The sequence below is a fragment of the Megalopta genalis genome, chromosome 8, assembly GCF_051020955.1.
Source record: "Megalopta genalis isolate 19385.01 chromosome 8, iyMegGena1_principal, whole genome shotgun sequence".
NCBI lineage: Eukaryota > Metazoa > Arthropoda > Insecta > Hymenoptera > Halictidae > Megalopta > Megalopta genalis.
Genome location: NC_135020.1, coordinates 6,515,196 through 6,535,005, shown reverse-complemented (window position 1 = coordinate 6,535,005; position 19,810 = coordinate 6,515,196). Strand labels below are relative to the sequence as shown.

Below are 19,810 nucleotides of genomic sequence, written 5' to 3'. Positions count from 1 at the left end.
TACCTGCTTGTCCATTTTTGTGCACAATCTGAGCGTCAATTAAGAAGAATTTACTGTACTTTTTACGTGAAGAAATCCTGATTTTTGCAAATACGTGAATTTAAATGTCAACATGTTTCAAGGAGATGGTCCATAGAAAATCGATATCTTCGACATTTTCTTCATCTTCCAAATTTACAATCGCAATAATTGCACAACGATTGCGCAAATGTATGTGTGCTGACTTTTTGCCGATATCTCGAGTTAAATAAACTACCCGACGGTATATGCGGCGTGAAGTTCGGATGATTCACAGCAGCATGATCCTCTTATCATTCGCCTTTGGGAACAGCAGACTATGGCTTCTCGAAGCGGCGTGGTGAAGCGAACAGCAACGAACAGACACGCGATGCCGGTTTCTTCGATCCCGGGTAATGACCGGTTGCTAATAGCCATTTGCGCAAGCATAAGGGTAAAATTAGTCACGTGACCATGATATACGTGCCGGTCGCTTAACCATTTAAAGTGGTGCAAATCGCGGAATTAGCGACCAGACGATCATCGAATGAGAACCGTCTAGATTAGCTCAGGTCAAGTCGAGGACAGGTCAAGGTCATGTCATAGTTATGTCAAGGTATTGCCGTGGTTATGCTAAGGTCATGCCAAGATCATGTCAATGTTACGACCAGGTCACGTTATGTCAAGGTGATATTCATAAAGTCACATAAAATCACATAACCGCACAGTTAAGTATTGCAGTTGCTATCGTGTGATTGCTGAAACGCAAAAATGTCCACGCAGAAAGTAAGGCCACGCACCAAAATTTCTCACACAGATATGCTGACACAATCAAACGGTTGCAGAGGAAAGTGCATACATTGAAAATTAAACATACCGTCAGGTGCTGAACTGACGGATGGGTAACACAGAGAAATAAGCATTTTACAACATATTAAATTTAAACTAGCGCCCAAACTAGATTTGATCTAATGTTTGGCATGGCAATTTTTTCTTTGATTTGATGCGGTCATGTCTGATCGTTAATATGTGTATTTGATTAAATTATGTAGAGAATCATTTAATTATTCAATGCTATTTGCCACTGCGAAACATACAAAAAATGTAGAAATCTTATTGTCACTTTAACATGCAATTATTATTAATAGAATTTAATATAGCAAAATTTAACTGTTTTTTCTTTAAAACCACTTTTTGATCAAGAAATAATTCGATTAACTTAATATTTACATACATGCTCAACACATTTAGGATAAAAACGTGGCAATGTATGTGACAGTCAGATATTTATCTTTGTTTAAAAAAGGAAAAACTAAATCTTTGTAACAATATTAGCTTAGTTATTAATGCTTAGGATGAATGTGAGCAGTCTGTCTGTCCGTATTATCTTAAACACTGCATTAAATTTTGCGTGACATTGGTATGAACTTAAGTAACAATTGGTTTACGGTCGTTTCCACTATAACTATTTTCAGTGTCAATTCTGTTGAAGAAAAGCTCGTGCTTTCTTTTAAGGAAACGATTAAGTTATAATTAAAAAATAAGTTGTTTATACAATGTTACTCGTAGTACAATTTCAATCATTTCAGGTTTTTCAACGATGAATGAATTCTTGAGAAAACTTATTATCGACGAGTTCGACAATTTGGTGTATTGAAAAATATGTGCGCATTCCAATTCTAAAACAATAGAATGTATTTCTACTCTCCTTGTTGCTCTTATCATCTATCGCAGCTTCGGCATAAACATACTTTTGCTCGAAGTGTCGCGTTAGTGGTAATGTTGACCAAGCGGTGACTTCCTGAACTGACGGCATTTGTTTATTGTCTAGGCAAAAATGTAAAAAGTAAAGTAAACTGACCTCATCGGGAACACCATTACAGAAAGTAACTGTACTATAGAGGGTGTTTCATAATTCATGGTACAAGTTGGGTCAGGTAGAACTATGGCTAGAAATAAGGTGAAAATCAAGAATAACGCAATTGCGTGGCAGGCATCATTTTCGAGATTCGAATAAACGAGGTTTTGCTGTATTCGATTTTTAAATTTTTTTGATTTCTTATCAACAGGAACAATATGAAGCAATTTAATAATAATTTGTTACCTGTTTTTCATAATTTTATTCAGTTTGAACACAACAGAATTCGTAATGACTCGAATTTTCGAACATTATTCAGATGATCTATTGTTATAATGTTTCATTATCGAAATATGCATTTCTTTGAATAAAGAACATATAATACATAACAACAGGCTTAATGTACAAATTATGGTACCAATGTTACTGTGCTGTTGAAAATCACGCGAAGAAACTAGCAATTCGGTCAAAGACAATTTTTCAATAATTCTTAACGTTAACTAGGTTAAGTTAATAATTATACTGTTAAGTCACAAATTGTCTCAGGAAATTCAGATACAGTAAAACGATGAATTCGATATATGTATGTATTTGTTACCTGTTATTGCCCTCATTAATCTAAACTACAGTTTAGACTCAAGAAGTCTTGCAATAACTTCACTTCAATATTTAAGATAGTTTGTTTATCATATTTGTAGAATATTACAATCAATTCAGAAGTAGAATTTTCATTAATTATAGTGGCGTGAGACACTGACATGTGGTGTATTTTAAGATGAACATGGGCTCGGGTAAATATATGAAATAATTCTGTTATTCGAATCTATTCTATAGTGTCTTTTAAGTCTGCGGTTGAATGTTTAGAGAGATTTTTCTTGGAACTCTTATCAGCGAGGCTTCTCTTACATCCGTCAGTACAGTGTCCGGTTCTTCGTGGCTGTTCGATTTTCTACCAGAGGTGGTGTTGCGAGGTGAAAGAATGAAAACTCGTACACTTCGAAATGGCAACGGTTTATTACGGAAAGAGTGAAACAATTGGACATTAAAAAACGATTTACGTTGATAAAAAAGACAGCCGAGTTGCCCGGAAAGCAGTATATCCTACGATTACCCTGTGCGTTTCGGTCGTTGCTGATATTAAGTACCCTTTGATAAGAACAGTGTCTGTCTCTTTGATCAGTCTTGAAAGGATTCTCGAATCGCCGCGAAAAAGAAAAGATAATTCAAAAAAAAAGAAATAAGAAGAATAAACGCTACGCACTCGCGTAGGGATCGTAATTTTCCATACATGTATAAATAAAGTACGACTAATGCCATGCGTCCGCGCGTACTCGCGAGTCTCGTCGTTTTTCAACGGATTACATCACACTGTCCTCTTAAGTTACACGATACAATATAGGATAAACAATCACAAAATAAAAACGGCACTCGTTGCGAGCGTCCCGTTCAGGTTCAGGTCACTCACTTTCGCAAGTCACAACGAATATTGCTTATCGGAATATTTGTTTGCTAACATAGATTGATTCTCGCGTCGATCGGTCGACGTCCATTATGGATCACACGAGTTTTCTTCAAAGGCAACGATCTTTTGTAAATCTCCCACTCCACCGACGTTCGCTTTTGCTGTTACTACTCTCTCATTTCGAACAGGGCAACTTTTTCTTGCGACGAAATATTGCTCGTCTCTTCGGACTTTCATACAAGTTGAATATTCTTTAACCACACCAATCAATTATGTCGGAGCAGACGTCGTAGAAATAGCTTTCTTGTCCATCGAATTTGTTCAGTCCCTAGAACGGCATTAGAAGCTGTTGCCTTCGGAAAGTTACACGTTCTTTAATAATTTCAAGGCCCTCAGCTGTTTGTGTAACCGTTGCTTGCAGAATTGGTAGAATTCGATTTCCCTCGTGAAATTGCTGCGCACCATGTCCTTCACTTCCTCGATGACAGGAGGCTTGAAGAAGTTTCGATTGATTCTTGTGAAGGAGTTTACTCCGTCTGAAAACAGTTCAGGCTACATTAATTTGTATCACTTGGCATAAGTGCGAATACATTAGGCCAGTCGTAAGAATCTACGTAGACCCGTTGGAACAGATTAAGTTTTCTATTTTCACTTAACGGATTTCACAGATACATAGATCGTTGCAAGAGATACGTATTGAATAATTTCCAATACTTCACATATATTCTAAATTTATACACTGTATACACAGTGTCCCAAAAGTCACTCACAATAGGGAAATGAGGAGTTCCTGATGCCATTTGAAGTAACTTTTTCCTTTGCGCAAATGCAATCCGTGGCTTTGTTTACGAGTTATTAACGAAGCCCAATTCTGCTCATTGGCTCGGCCGCTTCCGGCTAGCTGATCTCACCTCTCATTGGTCACCGTTTTTCGTTAATAACTCGTAAACAAAACCGCGGATTGCATTTGTGCGAAGGAAAAAGTCACTTTAAATAATCTCAGGAACTCCTCATTTCCCGATTGCGAGTGACTTTTGGGACGCTCTGTTTAGCATCAACTTTACTAGTAACTAACAGAACTGTTAATCATTTTCTTTTATTTCATTAATCATATAATCTAGCGTAATAATAAGTTCCGACAACTTTTTGCCATCATTGTAATACGTTAATTCATTATGCAAATCTTCTCGTCATTGTCAAAGAAACGTATTGCATTTCAAATAAAAAAAGTTTGTACATTATATATCCATCTTCTTATCATTATTCTAATTTGTTCAGATAAAACAATTGAGAATGCAGCCACAAATGGAAATCGTGGAACAGAAAAAATTACCGTAATAAACGTCAGTGGCGCCACGAAAGAATCGAGGTATATAATTTTCCAATACTGAGAGAGTGGTGTTCAAGTCTTCAAGTACACCAACCACCGCATAATGTTTCTCCACCGCCATTTTCGCTCGTTCCAGGGCACCGACAGTGTTGAACGGACTGAGGAAAAGAGAGAAAATAATCAGTTTATATATTCGATCGATTTAACTCAATTTAACTAACTCAATCCAACTGATCAATTTAATAATTTAACTAGTTATTAACGAGTTTTGCGAAAATCGTATTTTTCATGAAATATCTCTGGTACTCCCCAAGTTTTCGATTAACTTTATAAGCTTACAAGGAATTATCATAAATAGATCATGTATCTTTATGCGAATTGCAATTTTCGTAAACTTGTAATAGCTAGAATTAAGGATTATTGGTTTTAATAATCAGAAGATGTTTCATTTTAAAGAGAATTGAAAGTCTCTCTCTTTGAGTCTTCAAAAAATTTATTCTCGTAATGAAATTTCTGTGAATATTTATGAATATTTTATTTATATGTGAGTGATTAAGTTATAAATATTTACACGCGTTCGGTCTCAAAAATGTTTCAATAAGAATAAGAAAAGAAGCAAATTGTTGCAAAGATTTCCCAAAATAAAATCTTTCCGTTGCATATTATTTTAAGGATTATTTCTTTTGATATACTTGAAATTAAAAAGCGTAACGAAATATACAATTCATTGTTCGAAATTGCTATTATTTCAAATGGGATTACTTTCAAATAACAGCATTGTGAAAATAACTAAATCGTCTATTATTCTCATCTCAAATAAAATTTGTCTCGGTCTAATCTACGCAAACATTTCCGTGCGACTTCATCAATTGAATGGTGTTCCTCGAGAGAGATCCTCGACCTAGGCAATATGTGATTGAGGTCCTAGAAATTCTTATTGAATGATTTCTATATGTAGAATCGTTTACTTTCATATCGAAAGTTGATAGTACCCTGGCAAAAGTATAGAGGAAGTTCGACTTAGAAGATACCTACGTGCACCTCTCGCTGTGCCCGCAGAAGAAGAGCGTTTGTCTGCGATGATCGCCGATCCCCTCGTGGATTTCGCCCTCCAGATATCTGCATTCACGATCCGCCTTAAGTACACAGGACTCGAAATCCTTCTTCAGCCAATTGGGATCCGGCAGAGGCAGGTCTGGAAATATTTGCTTTCTCTCGACGTAATACCAAGGCGCTCGCACGTAATAGTACCAGGATATCACTCTCTCAACAGGATCTCGGACTATATTGATGTAAATTGGCTGCGGAAGGTTGAATCTGAGCAGAAAAAACGTCGAGGATCAGATGCGCCGCCGGGCTTCAGACTCTAGAGCGTTGTTCCGGGTTATTTGATTATGTTTTGTTACCGTTTTTCATGAACAAAGAAAATACTTGTAGGATTTCCTGAAGACTATCAGGTGAATCCTGTGATTCTGTTTTTGTAATGATCAATTCTGAGATTCAGACAGTATTGGTTTCTATGCGGAAGAAAACGAAGCGATCGGTAGAATCTTTACGTGATCTCCTATTTTCACACTTGTAAATACGATAATTTCTCCCTAATTCGCGCTCAGATTGCGCACAAAAATGGACAATTTGGGAAGAATGGATACGATTATTCTATATTCGTATTCTATATTTATTCTAGTAATTATAAAAACGAGCCACGTTGCGAGAAAAATGACTTTTTCTGAAAAATCTATGTTTGCTTGAATTACATGTTTGCTTGTATTTTCGATAGTATCATGAGAGGGATGTTTACTATATTTTTTCCTGCGAAATGAAAGTTCGAATTTTCTATAACTATTAATTCATTTTTCAACTCATGTTAGATAGATTCTGCAAAAGAGATGATATTTTTGGATTTCTTCACTTGAATGGATTTCATAGTTTTACAGTGTCCCCGCTTAATAAGTAAAAAAATTTCTGCAAGTATTAAATTTGAAAAATCGTTTTTTTCTGCCACAAGAAGTAGATTCCTGGACCGTTGTGGACTGATAATCTTCAGGTAGATACATCAAAATACACGTGAAATAATTATCATTATAATTATCAAATATATATATATATATATATATATATATATATATAAAATAAATTTCAGTAACACTTCTTAGTTTAGATTAGTTTTTATATATATAGTTATTTATATATAATATATTATTTTATATATATAGTTATTTATATATAATATATTATTTTATATATATAGTTTATTATATATATATATAGAAACTTATTTTATATATATAAAATAAATTTCAGTAACACTTCTTAGTTTAGAGTTCAAATCGTTAAAGAATGATCGGAAATATTTTCTACGGTCCATTGCGTATGTACGTTGATAGTTATTGGACCACCCGTTAGGTAGAAAAGGCAAGTGGAATTCAGATTTAACAAGCTACGTCCAATTTCATGGAACTTACTCAGTGAAGTTGGTGAAGCACACGTGCTTTATGTATACAGATGGTTCCGAGTAACTGCTGACCATTGTGGCGAGCTGGAGCTAAACAGCGAAAGCAGTTTAGTATGTAACGATATAGGTACCATAATATCGCATGTTTATTTTGTTTGTGTTTCACAAAACGGTGGTAAAGCGTTAGATTTGCAGTACTGCACAGAAATCTTTGATTACTATGTGTGATTTGTTTCGTACTTAAATAAATACAAACAACAAATATGATAGTATATTCCCTATGGTAATATTTAATGTGCAGGTATATTGGACTAATGACTAATATATATTTAATGTGCAGGTATATTGGACTAATGACTAATATACGTTTTTATAGTAATTTTATACGCAATTACTAATTTATGTAATATGTGCGCATACGTATAGGTATTTTAATTGTTGGTGCATATAATATTATTGTTTCTATTAAATGTCCTGTAATTTTGTGTTGTATACAGGTTTTGCACTAAATATTAATTTTTTCGCACTCAACATTAACACTAGATTTGCGGAGCACAAAAAACAGCTGTTTTATATTAGTTTATAAAAGTAACAATTAGACATTTATTTTTTAATTATTTTAAATGATTTATTTTTAGATTTTTAACAAGTGTTATTGTAACATTTGTCGTAAGTAACATATAAATTGAATAAATAACTCAGAAATGTAACTTTACGATATGAACGGGTTCCGTAAATTTAGTGGTAAATTAAACTTGAAGAAAGGTACGACCTGAACAGTATTTAATGGACATATGTCGTCTAAGAGTACAATTGCTTTGTAAATCGCGTTATTTCGAATTCGTATAAAAATGGAAATGAGTGTCTTAAAATATTTATTGAATATGACTTGCAATATACTTTCCGAATATTATAGTACCTGTTCAATGGGAGCTAGGCGTATCGTCTCGACTCTCTGCACTCGATCTCTATTAAACGAGAAGCCATTTCTCATAGACAGCCTCCTCAGCAGCTCCATAAACGTCTGCGAACCCACTTTTGGCACACGATTGAAGAACAAAACGTTCTTGCCAGCTCTTTTCGTGTTGTTTAACGCGTCTATGTCCAGTACTTCCGGTTCTCTGTACTGAAATCAAACAACAGATGAATTCTAATAATAATATCCATAAAGTTGTAGTAATAACTATACTGCCATTACAACAGTCTGGGTCTTCTAAAGCTCGATGTAAGTATCAGCTTACTTTCTTAATTTTATACAGTATAATAATTTAAAAATTGTTTGTAGTTTAATGATAAAATAGTGGAATCATTGATACAGGAAATCAAATTCGTTTCATATAAAAATCCAAGCTTTTAAGAGATTGCTATTAGAGAGATTGATTTATGAACGACAGAATCTTTCCCTGAATCCATAAAAAGTAGCCCAAAAAAGTGTTAGTACACCTCTTAAAACGCAATAACTATTTTGAAAACTGAACTAAATGATTTGAATTTTTTTAAACGATAGAGGGACTAGTCTACTAGATGATACTAAAATGATTTTTTCTTTAATTTTGCTATTACTTGGAATGACAAAAAAATAAAAAAACCCTCGTTTTCTAACTTTTTTATCTCAGCCTATAACGAAAATGAAAAAAATGTCTGTCGTAGAACTTTGTGACTTATATGTATGTTGAAAATATTATCGGAATCGGTTCACGTTGTTAACTTGATTTAAGATCGCAAAAATCGCAGTTTTATCACGATTTTTTCACCAAAAACTGTAAGAAATCTGCAGTTTTAAAAATCTTTTAACGCCTGTAGCGTGACTCTGGATTAACCAATATGGATCAAATTTTCAGCACGCAAAAGAATTAAATTAAGTTTTCGTTATAGGCTTAGATATAAAAGTTAAAAAAGCGAGGGTTTTTAATCTTTTCTTTTTATTTCAAGTAATAGCAAAATAAAAAAAAAACTTTAGCCATCGTCTAGTAGACTAATCCCTCTGTTAAAAAAAAGGAAAATTCAAGTCGTTTAGTTCAGTTTTGAAAAAGTTATTACGTTTTAAAAGGCGTACGACACTTTTGTAGCCCACACAATAGCAAAACAAGCATATTAACTTATGCTAAGCATATTAACAAGCATATTAACTTTTTCATTAACGTATTATATGCGGGCTATTTTTTAGGATAGTACTACATTGAAGAAAAGATCTCGAAAAATCGCTCTAATTAGTAGCGCTCTGTGAATTTTCATGCGATCTGGTCTCATGAAATGTTACCTTTTTTATGAAGGAACAAACGTTGTTCACTTATTGGACGTTTTTGTTCATTTATTCGTCGTTTGACACATTTTTCTCTAGACCTCGTGCTACACTTTTCAAACAGCGATGACTATAAAAGATACTGGAATTGTGTTCAGGGATGTATGAACTAAGTACTACAGTAGAACATCGTTTATAGGAACTCGGCTGGTCATAACCAGTTCATATAATCGGGTAGGCTCGTATAATAGGACTCCATTACTTGTAACTTTTCATTGAGATAACCAGATTTTACGTTCATTTACCCTGGAAAACTATAGATACGCTAATCTGGTTCATCTTTCATGATGTTTTAGCAGCGTGCTCACGGTTGTACTTCATAAAACAAGTAACATTTCATAAGACCAGTACGCATGAAAGTTCACAGAGCGCTACTAATTAGAGCGATTTTTCGAGATCTTTTCTCCAATACAGTACTATCCTAAAAAAATAGGCATCCTAATATTTTTAGGCTATACTAAAAATATAATAAATTAATGAAAGAGTTAATATGTTCGTTTTGTTAGTATGAAGCTGACTGAGTGAATTGTACATACAGTGGGTCGCAAAATCTTTTAAAATGCAACAACTTTTTGAAAACTAAACTGAACGATTTGACCTTTTTTTAGATGACAGAGGAGCTTAGTCTACTAGACGATGGCTGAAAAGCTTTTTTCTTTAATTTTGCTATTACCAGGAATGAAAAGAAAAAATTAAAAATCCTCGTTTTCGAACTGTTTTATTTGAGCCTATAACAAAAATTTTAAAAATGCCTTTCGTAAATCCCGGCAACTTGTACGCGTGCTGAACATTTGATCGAAATCGGTTCGCTTTGTTACGAGTGAGCCGATTAGCGAGAAATTACTGTATCCCGTTTTTCCGAGACGTTCGGTTGGTTCCGAAAGGCAGAATTTCTTTCCCCGACTTTCGCACGTATTAAAGCTTGGTGAATATTTCCGATGCACACGTTAAGTGCTTATCACATGGCGCACGGGCGCAGAGTTCTCGGCGGAATCCAGCCGATCTTCCTCTTCTTCTTCTTCTTCCTGTCCACGTCTCCGGGGCTTGGCCATTACACCACAAGTACGTTACATTATTGTATTATTACTACACGCGTTTGCACGCTTCCTTCTCGATTATGAATTCTCCCGCCCTCTTCCTACCGTCTTTCTTCGTCGAATTCTTCGCGGACTTGCGCTCCGTCTTTGAAGCTTGCTACCCACGGTATTAAAGGATCGCGACGTAATTTGCTTCGCGGTTATCTATCTAATGCCGAACGTTGCGGAGGAAGTCTACCATGTAGCCTGCCTCCTGATAACCGTAAAAGCAACCATGAGATCATGCTCGCTGCGAATGATACTCGAATCCAATAAACATCCGCTGGAATTCTACGTACGCGGGGATTCAATGAACAAATACACTTTCATGTGGGATAAAGCTGAGAACCCGCGGACGATCTTCGAATGCGCAAACATCAATGTTCGTGCGGCAGATTTTCTTCGCACATTCTCGCACCGCATCCTTAACTCTTCATCCGCGCACTAGATCGTTTTCGATCCAGGCTTTACTTTTTCTTCTCGTTCTTGCAGATAGCCCGTAGCGCAGCATTGAACATTACGAAGGAGGGAAACTGGGATCCCTCATCTGAAAAACGTTCAGGCTTGCGATGTTTTCTGCATTTAACACAAGATTCTGCTTAATTGACTGCGATTACTCGCGTAATTGTTTTAAATGTGGGTCGTAAACGAACCAGGTTACGAGTGAGTTAGTATTAAGCGAATTGTAGAAACGTAAAAGGTGCCCATTTGGTTCCATAAAATAGAAAATATAATTAAAAAAATAATTTACCGTTATCATAACTACACGCGTGTTGTAGTTGATTTTTTCGATTATCGTGTACTATGAAGAACGTGAATTTCTTAAAAGTCAATATTAATTAATGCCACTAGATTATGTGCATTGCGATACTGCGGTTCGGTGTATTATTCTTACGTTGGATTAAAATTGAATCACTCTTTTTATCGACGAAACAACGATGCCATCTTAAATCCGTCTCATCTTTTACCTTCGCCGCGTGTCTTGCGTCGAGAATCCAGGACGCGATACGAAAAATTGAAAGATCTTCGTCAATCGTTAGTGACGTAATTGCGAGGAAAGGGGATACAACAACGGCAGGATACGGTGTTTATGGTGATAACAGAACCTCGAAATTACCGTTCAAGAAACTTCGGTACTCCTTCTTCCACAGTCTACTTCCTAAACGGCGTCCGGTGTAATTAACTGCTTCTTCTTTTTCATACAGTTACGGTTACCTCATTAATGAGCACCTCGAGCGAGATTCTGATTGCCGCGAATTATGCGATTTTCACTGGTGCTCTGATGGAATCAGTTTTCTTGCATCAATTAACTGTAACACCGCGGAATCAATTTCGTACAAAGTTGCTGGAAAAAGCAGCATGCGAGGTAACATCTTGTGAGGCAAAAACCGCCGTGATTCGCCATAACACGATCGAAACGTCACGGTCGCTATGATGCGTGAAACCGCGAAGTGGATCGCCGGCTTTTAGTTCAACCATTACCCGCTCGAAGAACATTACTCCGAACGTAGATTGATTGTCATACATCTGATACGTCTAATTCATCTCGAAACATATCTTACAAGGGATCGTGTCAAGATAATGCACGCTGATTTCGATGAAAGCCTGGGAAAAGTTCTTGGAGAAATGTTCGACGAATAGTTTTATTATCGGTCCTCGTTCACGCTGATTACTAAACCAGAAACGTTCCAAAGGCTTAAAACGTTGCATTCAGAGTGTTTCGTTCTTTTAAAAAAGTGTAATTACTCCGAAGTCTGTACCAATTACGAGATACAGAAGCTAAAAAAATATCTATTTGATTCCTTAAGAATTTTAATAAGATCACGATAATGCAACAGTGTTTATAAATTCTTTAAATGATTCTACTTTTGTGTACCGAAGCGGCTAATTTTCCTCGAAAATGCATAAAATCCACAGTCTACCGATTACATTGGCCAGTAAGTTAGATTAACACTAGATTTACGGAGATTTACGCATTTATTATAATGTTCGTTGTCTTATTTTCAGTCGTTAAATATAAACTTGAACAACGAAGAGGATTTAAGCACAGCACTCAACATTTCTTTAACACTAGATTCACGGAGCACAAAAAAACAGCTGTTCTATATCAGTTTATAAGAGTAACAAATGTTATTGTAACATTCGCCATAAGTAACATATAAATATCTTTAAAATTAAAAAATAAATTAAAAAATTATTGACCCGTCATTTTGACGGGTTCCGTAAATCTAGTGTTAAGGTTAGCACCAAGCCTACCGAGCCCTAAAAGACTATATTTATTTTTAGACCTTTCACCATTTTCATCGTGTTCTGCAAACGACTCCATATAATTTAATCTAAATATCATAACACATATATAAATATTTAAAAATATGTAAATATTTATAAATATATAAATATTTAAAAATATATAAATATAAATATCATAACGTTAGCTATTTTGCTACTATAATTAAATTCCTGACAGTATGAGCTTGTAATTAATGCAAAAAAGATCCAAGTAAATCTACGTCTGTTTTATCTATTCAAGAATAACCTTAAGTGTCCGGAAGTAGCCGAGCTTCCTCTCCATACAACAGTGTATATCCTTTCACCAATCTAGTAAAACACGAAAAACTGTTAATGGAAACAAGAAATGGGCAGCCTCGAGTAGCCGGCTGCCAACTCAAGGGATAACTCGACCGGCAGCTCGTACCGTAATTGACCGAGATTGGTCGGACAGTTAAAATTCATTAACGAGTTCGATGGAGATTGATATTCCGTGTACTTGTTCGTTCAGCAGCGTTTCGAAGCCTGGCAATTGTTCTTGTTCTTTCTTTCGTCGCACACGGTGGCTGGACGCGACGCGACGCGACGGTGACTCGGATCCGCATTTTACCGTTCCTCAGGTGCGCGCGTAACATATGTAACGGGTGGACCTGGAAGAAGGTCGCTCGATAACGGACAATGACACGGACAATTGGACCTTGGTTTTCACTCTTTTTCCGTCGACCGCAATCACAGCGGTTGGTTGCTCGTATTGCGGTCTCATGGAGTCCCATGGGGTCTTATCGACCCCATCCTGCCTCGTCACAGCGTTTCGCTTCAATTCTTCAATGGCTCTTAACCATTCGGTATCATACGATCGCTCCAACGTGATTACCCCGGCTGTTTCTCCGCGTTCCCATTTCTGTTGCGTTTCAGTCTCCAGTCTTGACCCGTGTCCGTTGTTTTTCTTACTTTCTTACGCGATTTTGTTACTTTAACGTCCGCCGCGCAGGCAATTCAGTTCAGTTTTGCGTTTTCGAAATGTACCGTGTGCCAAGAAAAGTTTTCCCGTGGCCAATATAGGCGAACACTGCGTCGTCGGATCGTCGGAGATCTGTTAACCCTTAGCACTCCGAACCATTCTGTACGTTGGCTACCAGCTACTCAGCGCCACTTTTCGGCAGAAACGGGCATTCACAGACCCTCGTATTATTTAATATGGTTTTGGAACTAACTAACATATTATAATGATATTGGACTTATATGAATTTGACTGAAATCGAGAAATTTACAAAAAAATCAATATTTTATGTTTTATAATTTTGTTATTGTTTGTTTTATAATTTTGTTTTGTTGTTGTAATCGCTATCTACGCGAACTCTTTCTCTCGTCGCCTTGTTGCTTGGATGATATCACTATCACTGCTATCAAAACGATAGACTAACTGTAGAAGAAAACCTTCTACAGTTAGAGTCTTTCTAACATATCTGTATAAACGTCTATCTGAAGCTCATCTTCGCTACTACTTGTGTCATGAGACTCATTCGTGTTTGAACGTTTTGCCATTGTTCTAATCAAAAATATGAATAAATACATAGGTTGAAAATTTCTAATTGTTATTACTAACTCACAAGATGATATTTACCAAAAAAAAACTTTTACCAAACAATTTATTTACCAAGAGAAGAATCATTTTTCCGATTTTCTCACTCGTTAGATCTATCTATACCGCTCGACGCTTCGAACCAGACTGAGTTCAGCTTTGAAAATCTTTTCCTCCAGATTTTATGATTATAAATCTCACTATACAGTGCGTGCTATGTTCGCATACCGACCTTTCTTCTACAAACTTGCCTTATCGCTCTTTTCAAATGGCGCCTTTGAAGTGCTCGGACCGTCCTGAGCACGCCTCTCACGTTCTCGTCAAAACCCGCTGACATTTCTTGTATATATCTTAGTAATTTTACTATATTTTGATTTGATTTCTTGTGCCATTTCAAGGGAAAACTTCAGGGAAACATGCATGTCTCAAAAAGTTGCGCTGAAATAACTCAATTCCCCGTAATCACTAATAAACTTTAATGTCCCACGAGAGGGGGCATCCGAGTGATATGCTAGAATTTCGATGTCCCACGAGAGGGGACAGCGGAGTGCAAAGGGTTAAAGATACTCCCCGTAAAAGTGTCCTTGAGCATGATTTTCAAGGTCAAATTTTTTTACCGTGTCGTATAGTATTCGTCGGCAGGAACAATACTCTCAAAGGAACCATGGGTCTCAAGTCAACCCTTTACGTTAAAAATGATCTTAAAAGCGACATATAGTAATTATACGTCGCGACCGCTAGACCCAAAATCGTGGTAAAACCGGCCGGTTAGTGATTCTACGTGCAAAAATAAATCGTAAAAGAAGAAATAAACTTTTTTATTTAAGGTTCCGTCTTCGAGATAAATTAGGCTGAAGAAATAATTCTATTGAATAAAAGCCACTTGATTAACTCCTTGACATACAATGGCGAGTTCATTGCCACAATTTCATGGTTCATTTCGTTTGTCACGGTAGACTGACGAGTCTAACTCGTCAAGAGCTGTTTTCGGCGGACACCGTGCAGTATACAGGGTGTCAAAAGTTATTGTACAAGCGGAAAATGAGGAGTTCCTGAGGTCATTTGAAGTAGCTTTTTCCTTAGCGAAAATGCAATCCGCGACTTTGTTTACAAGATATTGACGAAAACCAGTGACCAATGAGAGGCCGAGCCAACGAGCCGTCGAAGCCCAGTTCCGCTCATTGGCTCAGATAAAAAAGTTAAAAAACGAGGATTTTTAATTGTTTCTTTTCATTCCAGCTAATATAGCAAAATTAAAAAAAAAGCTTTTTAGCCATCGACTAGTAGACTAGTCATCTATCTATTAACTAAAAAAAATTCAAGTTATTTGGTTCAGTTTTAAAATCGTTATTGTGCGTTTAAAGGTGAACGAACACTTTTGTGAGCCACTGTACGCGCAGTAATAATGTAGTAGAAAATAGAAAACGTACAGGAAGAAATGGGTGAAGAATTCTAATTACATATCCCAACACTTTTGCCGTTGTCTTATTTTTATGTAGCGCAACTTAGACGGTGATTGTACATCTCTCGGCGCGAGACGTTATGCACATTTGGTAATACGGTTACAGTTGGAAGAAAGAAGGTTAATAGGAATTGTTCTCATAATAACAACGGACCGTGTTCACGCCGGAGTCGAACGGACCAAACATACTTTTCTCCAACGACTGTCTGCTCTATTTACGTCGCGATGGTTCCTCGTCATCGTTCATCAGGATGCGAGCGCGTTTAAATTACTTTTCCGCGCATCAAAAGATCGCAACAGATAAGTGAACTTCACACACGAACGTTTCACGGATGATTACCATACCATTACCGATTTTCCGCGACTCCTTGAAATGGATCCTTAGAGCTAGAACTATTACATCCTAGATTTGCATCGAGATTCGAGGTCGCGCATACAATCGATGTAGCGCGCGGGTACGTTTAGTTGTCCATGGAAATGTTGCTTTAAAAGCTTCATTTTACACGCTACAATATCGTTATGTAGGTGTACCATGTTAGATCGTTGGCACACGTAACAACAGATATGTATTCGGAACGTGAAACTTTGTAAACGTTGTGGGGGTATACAAAAGTCGGATAAAGAAGCTGTATCGAGATGAATTAAGCAATCGTGAACTATGTTAGCGATTCTTCACACGTTGTTAATATGAAAATTGTGAGAACCAAAGAAGCTGATGCCTGTTAGCAACCTATCTTATCGACTAAAAATTTACTTTATTTACTAAATTTTCGGCATGTTCGAATAAATGTGATGACCTCAAATTTGTTGAACGATTAAATTCTCTAGAAAATCTAGAATTTATTAAATTCTCTAGAAAATCTAGGATTTATTAAATTCTCTAGAAAATCTAGAATTTATTAAATTCTCTAGAAAATCTAGGATTTATTAAATTCTCTAGAAAATCTAGAATTTATTAAATTCTCTAGAAAATCTAGAATTTATTAAATTCTGTAGAAAATCTAGAATTTATTAAATTCTCTAGAAAATCTAGAATTTGTTAAATTCTCTAGAAAATCTAGAATTTATTAAATTCTCTAGAAAATCTAGGATTTATTAAATTCTCTAGAAAATCTAGAATTTATTAAATTCTCTAGAAAATCTAGAATTTATTAAATTCTCTAGAAAATCTAGGATTTATTAAATTCTCTAGAAAATCTAGAATTTATTAAATTCTCTAGAAAAATCTATAACATAAAATCTTTTGTAGAAATAAAACGGAAATCCAATTCTTTGCTTGCCTTTTTCTGAAAATATATTATATAATATATGAAAATACATATTATTATTAATACAAAATATTACATATTCCCAAATGTATTCCATATTTGGAAATCAATATCATATTGTATTGCATATTTTACCATTTTTGTTAAATTACTTCAATATTCACCATTGTTCATAATGTTAAACATTGTTCTAAACTGCATGCCTATAATACTTTTTCATTTGTTGCGAGTGATTTGTAAAACTTCCATCTATCCTTGTGCCAAATATTTAACGAGTCAGACAAACAAGGCACCACTGTTCCGAAGTATTTCGATGAAACATTGCTCTTCGAACGCTTCAGAAGGCCACCCTGTAGAAATAATTGAAACTAGAATTCCACGTGTGTGTAATGCGCGTGTAATGCGTGGATTGCATTCGCGACTCCAACAATTCTCGGAAATGGCGAAACAGATGCTGCGTGCTTTGATAAGATACTCCGGCCCCATAGTCCCATAGTCTATAGTCCCATAATCGCATAGTCCCATAGTCCAATACTATCCATGGAATACGTAGCAAAGATAGTCGGAGAAAATGTCGGACGGTCAGTCAAACAGATAGTTGCTTGGTACTTCAAGGTTCGGGAAGCGTTTGTTCTCCAGCAACGCGGTTCAGGCAACCAGGAATGGCCTGGATTTTCTTGGGAACGCGTCTCTGGGAACACGTCTCATATCAAGATCGGGAACTTATATACACGGTAACTCGATCTAAAACTGAGATCGCCAGATGCGATTGCACCCGGCCTCGAGCTTTTGGCATTTTTGCAACCTCCTCAGTCGCGTTTTACCAACGTTAAATCTAACCCTTATCTAGGCAACAAAACTTTTTATGGTTGTTTCGCAACCGGGGAATCCGGGTAGCTAATTTATCTTCTATGTAAATTTTAATCATGTGTCAATGCTTCGCGTTGCATAATTCTTTCGAAATGCATCATTTTCCTTTTCGATAGTATAAAATATAAAAAATTATGTTTTAAATCATTCAAATGAGAAATAATGATCTGCGTACAGGTCTTCAAAGTTAATGCTTACATATGTATGTATCTAGCTTAAATGACAGTGAACTGCGTGAAAAAGGCAAATAATCGTCGCGTCTTTTAACACTAATTAGGGGAAAAAGTGCAGGATGCCTATAATTATGTTAACATCCGGAAGGGAGTAATTCCTGAAGTCATTTGAAGTAACTTTTTCCTTAGCGAAATTGCAATGCGCGGCTTCGTTTACGAGTTATTAACGAAAAACTATGACCAATGAAAGACGAGATCAGCTGGCGCGAGACAGCTGAGCCAATGAGTAGAAGTGGGCTTCGTCCGCTCGTTGGCTCGATCGCCTTACGCTAGCCGAGCTCGGTTGTCATTGGTCACTGTTTTTCGTTAATAACTCGTAAACAAAGCCACAGATTTCATTTTTGATAAGGAAAAAGTTACTTCAAATGACCTCCTCAAATTCACTCCTTTTCGAGTGTTAACATAATTAATAAAGCATTAACTTCAGATTCTTCTGATGAACACTTTATTATTTGTAATTATTAATTACTAATTAGCATCTTGATTAACTTTTCATTGTATTGTGCAGCAAACGTGCTGTATTATATACATATTTTTTTATGTTTATATTGTATCATATAATATCTTACGCTTACATTAACGTATAAGGTTAAGAACCTGAAGGAAATTGTATCGGGAAACGAGAAAATGAAATATTACGCATATGCTAAGTGACGCGAAGGGGTAAGGGGAATCGGTTGCCCGCTCCACTTGGTCTGTTCCAATTTTTTTTTTTTTATTATTATTGGCTAAATTTTACGCTGAGCAAGAAACGTGATTAGGTGGAGCGGGCAACCGATCCCTCTTGCTCCTCGCGGCTATTAACTTGTTGGTCTTTTTATTTACCAATAGAAGTGGGTTTCGGTAGATTATAGAAAAATAGGGGACGCGCAGGTCGGGCGAAGCGAGCAGAATACCCCCCTTGCCCCTCTACCGAAACGGTGGATTTCTTCTGAACAGTCGACAGTACATAGTTTGCAACAATTAATGTTTGTAAACAATGTCTTGGACGGAGGCAACTGCGGTAGAAGAATATAGACGACAACTAAATCCTTCACAATGATGAACAAATCTTAAAGTCGATTTCTCGAAAACAGAGCCCCTGATAAAACAATATTGTACCAAATCTTTTTCTTATTTTTTCACGTAGACTCACCCTCTGCTCGGTTGTACCACAAATTCCGGTCCACCTTATTATAAAACAGACTAATGCAACAAATCTAGCCAAAAGAAATGGAATGCATTTTCGCAAATAGTCACTTTTCAAGTTAGTGCATTACTGAAATTCTGTTCGATCCTGGTATGAAGTATACAATTTAGATTGCTTTTCACATAAGTGAAACAAAGAGGAGTTATCGGACCAAGATAAGCCAGCGATGTGCTGGCGATGATATGCGTACCTTCACTGCAAATAGACGATGTCCGTTTGGATAATGGACAGTTCCACTTGGACTAGAATCTGTTTGGAGTGCTTCTGAAACAGGAAAAATGAAATTGCAATTAGTATTGTAGTGACAAGTGGTAATGATAAATGTAATTATTGAAATAGCTATTACACAGTTTGAAGTGGAATCCTTGTTTTGATTAATATAAAAAGTATTTTTCGGTATTCGTGTACTTTTCAATTGAGAATGTACTTTTAATAAGCCTGTAAAACTTATTATATCC

At 36.1% G+C, this 19,810-nt stretch overlaps 1 protein-coding gene across 1 annotated transcript in view; it reads right to left on the bottom strand.

Annotated features, from left to right (window-relative positions):
* Positions 1 to 2,850: 2,850 nt before the first annotated feature.
* pip (heparan sulfate 2-O-sulfotransferase pipe) overlaps positions 2,851 to 19,810 on the bottom strand; it is a 97,555-nt gene continuing 80,595 nt past the window's right edge. Inside the window, exons 3-8 of the mRNA XM_033478452.2 lie at positions 19,543 to 19,616; positions 8,022 to 8,228; positions 7,113 to 7,192; positions 5,683 to 5,964; positions 4,651 to 4,805; positions 2,851 to 3,853 (exon numbers count right to left, since the gene is read on the bottom strand). Coding sequence (XP_033334343.1) covers positions 3,681 to 3,853; positions 4,651 to 4,805; positions 5,683 to 5,964; positions 7,113 to 7,192; positions 8,022 to 8,228; positions 19,543 to 19,616 — 971 coding nt within the window. The 3' untranslated portion in view covers positions 2,851 to 3,680. The remainder of the gene's footprint in view (positions 3,854 to 4,650; positions 4,806 to 5,682; positions 5,965 to 7,112; positions 7,193 to 8,021; positions 8,229 to 19,542; positions 19,617 to 19,810) is intronic.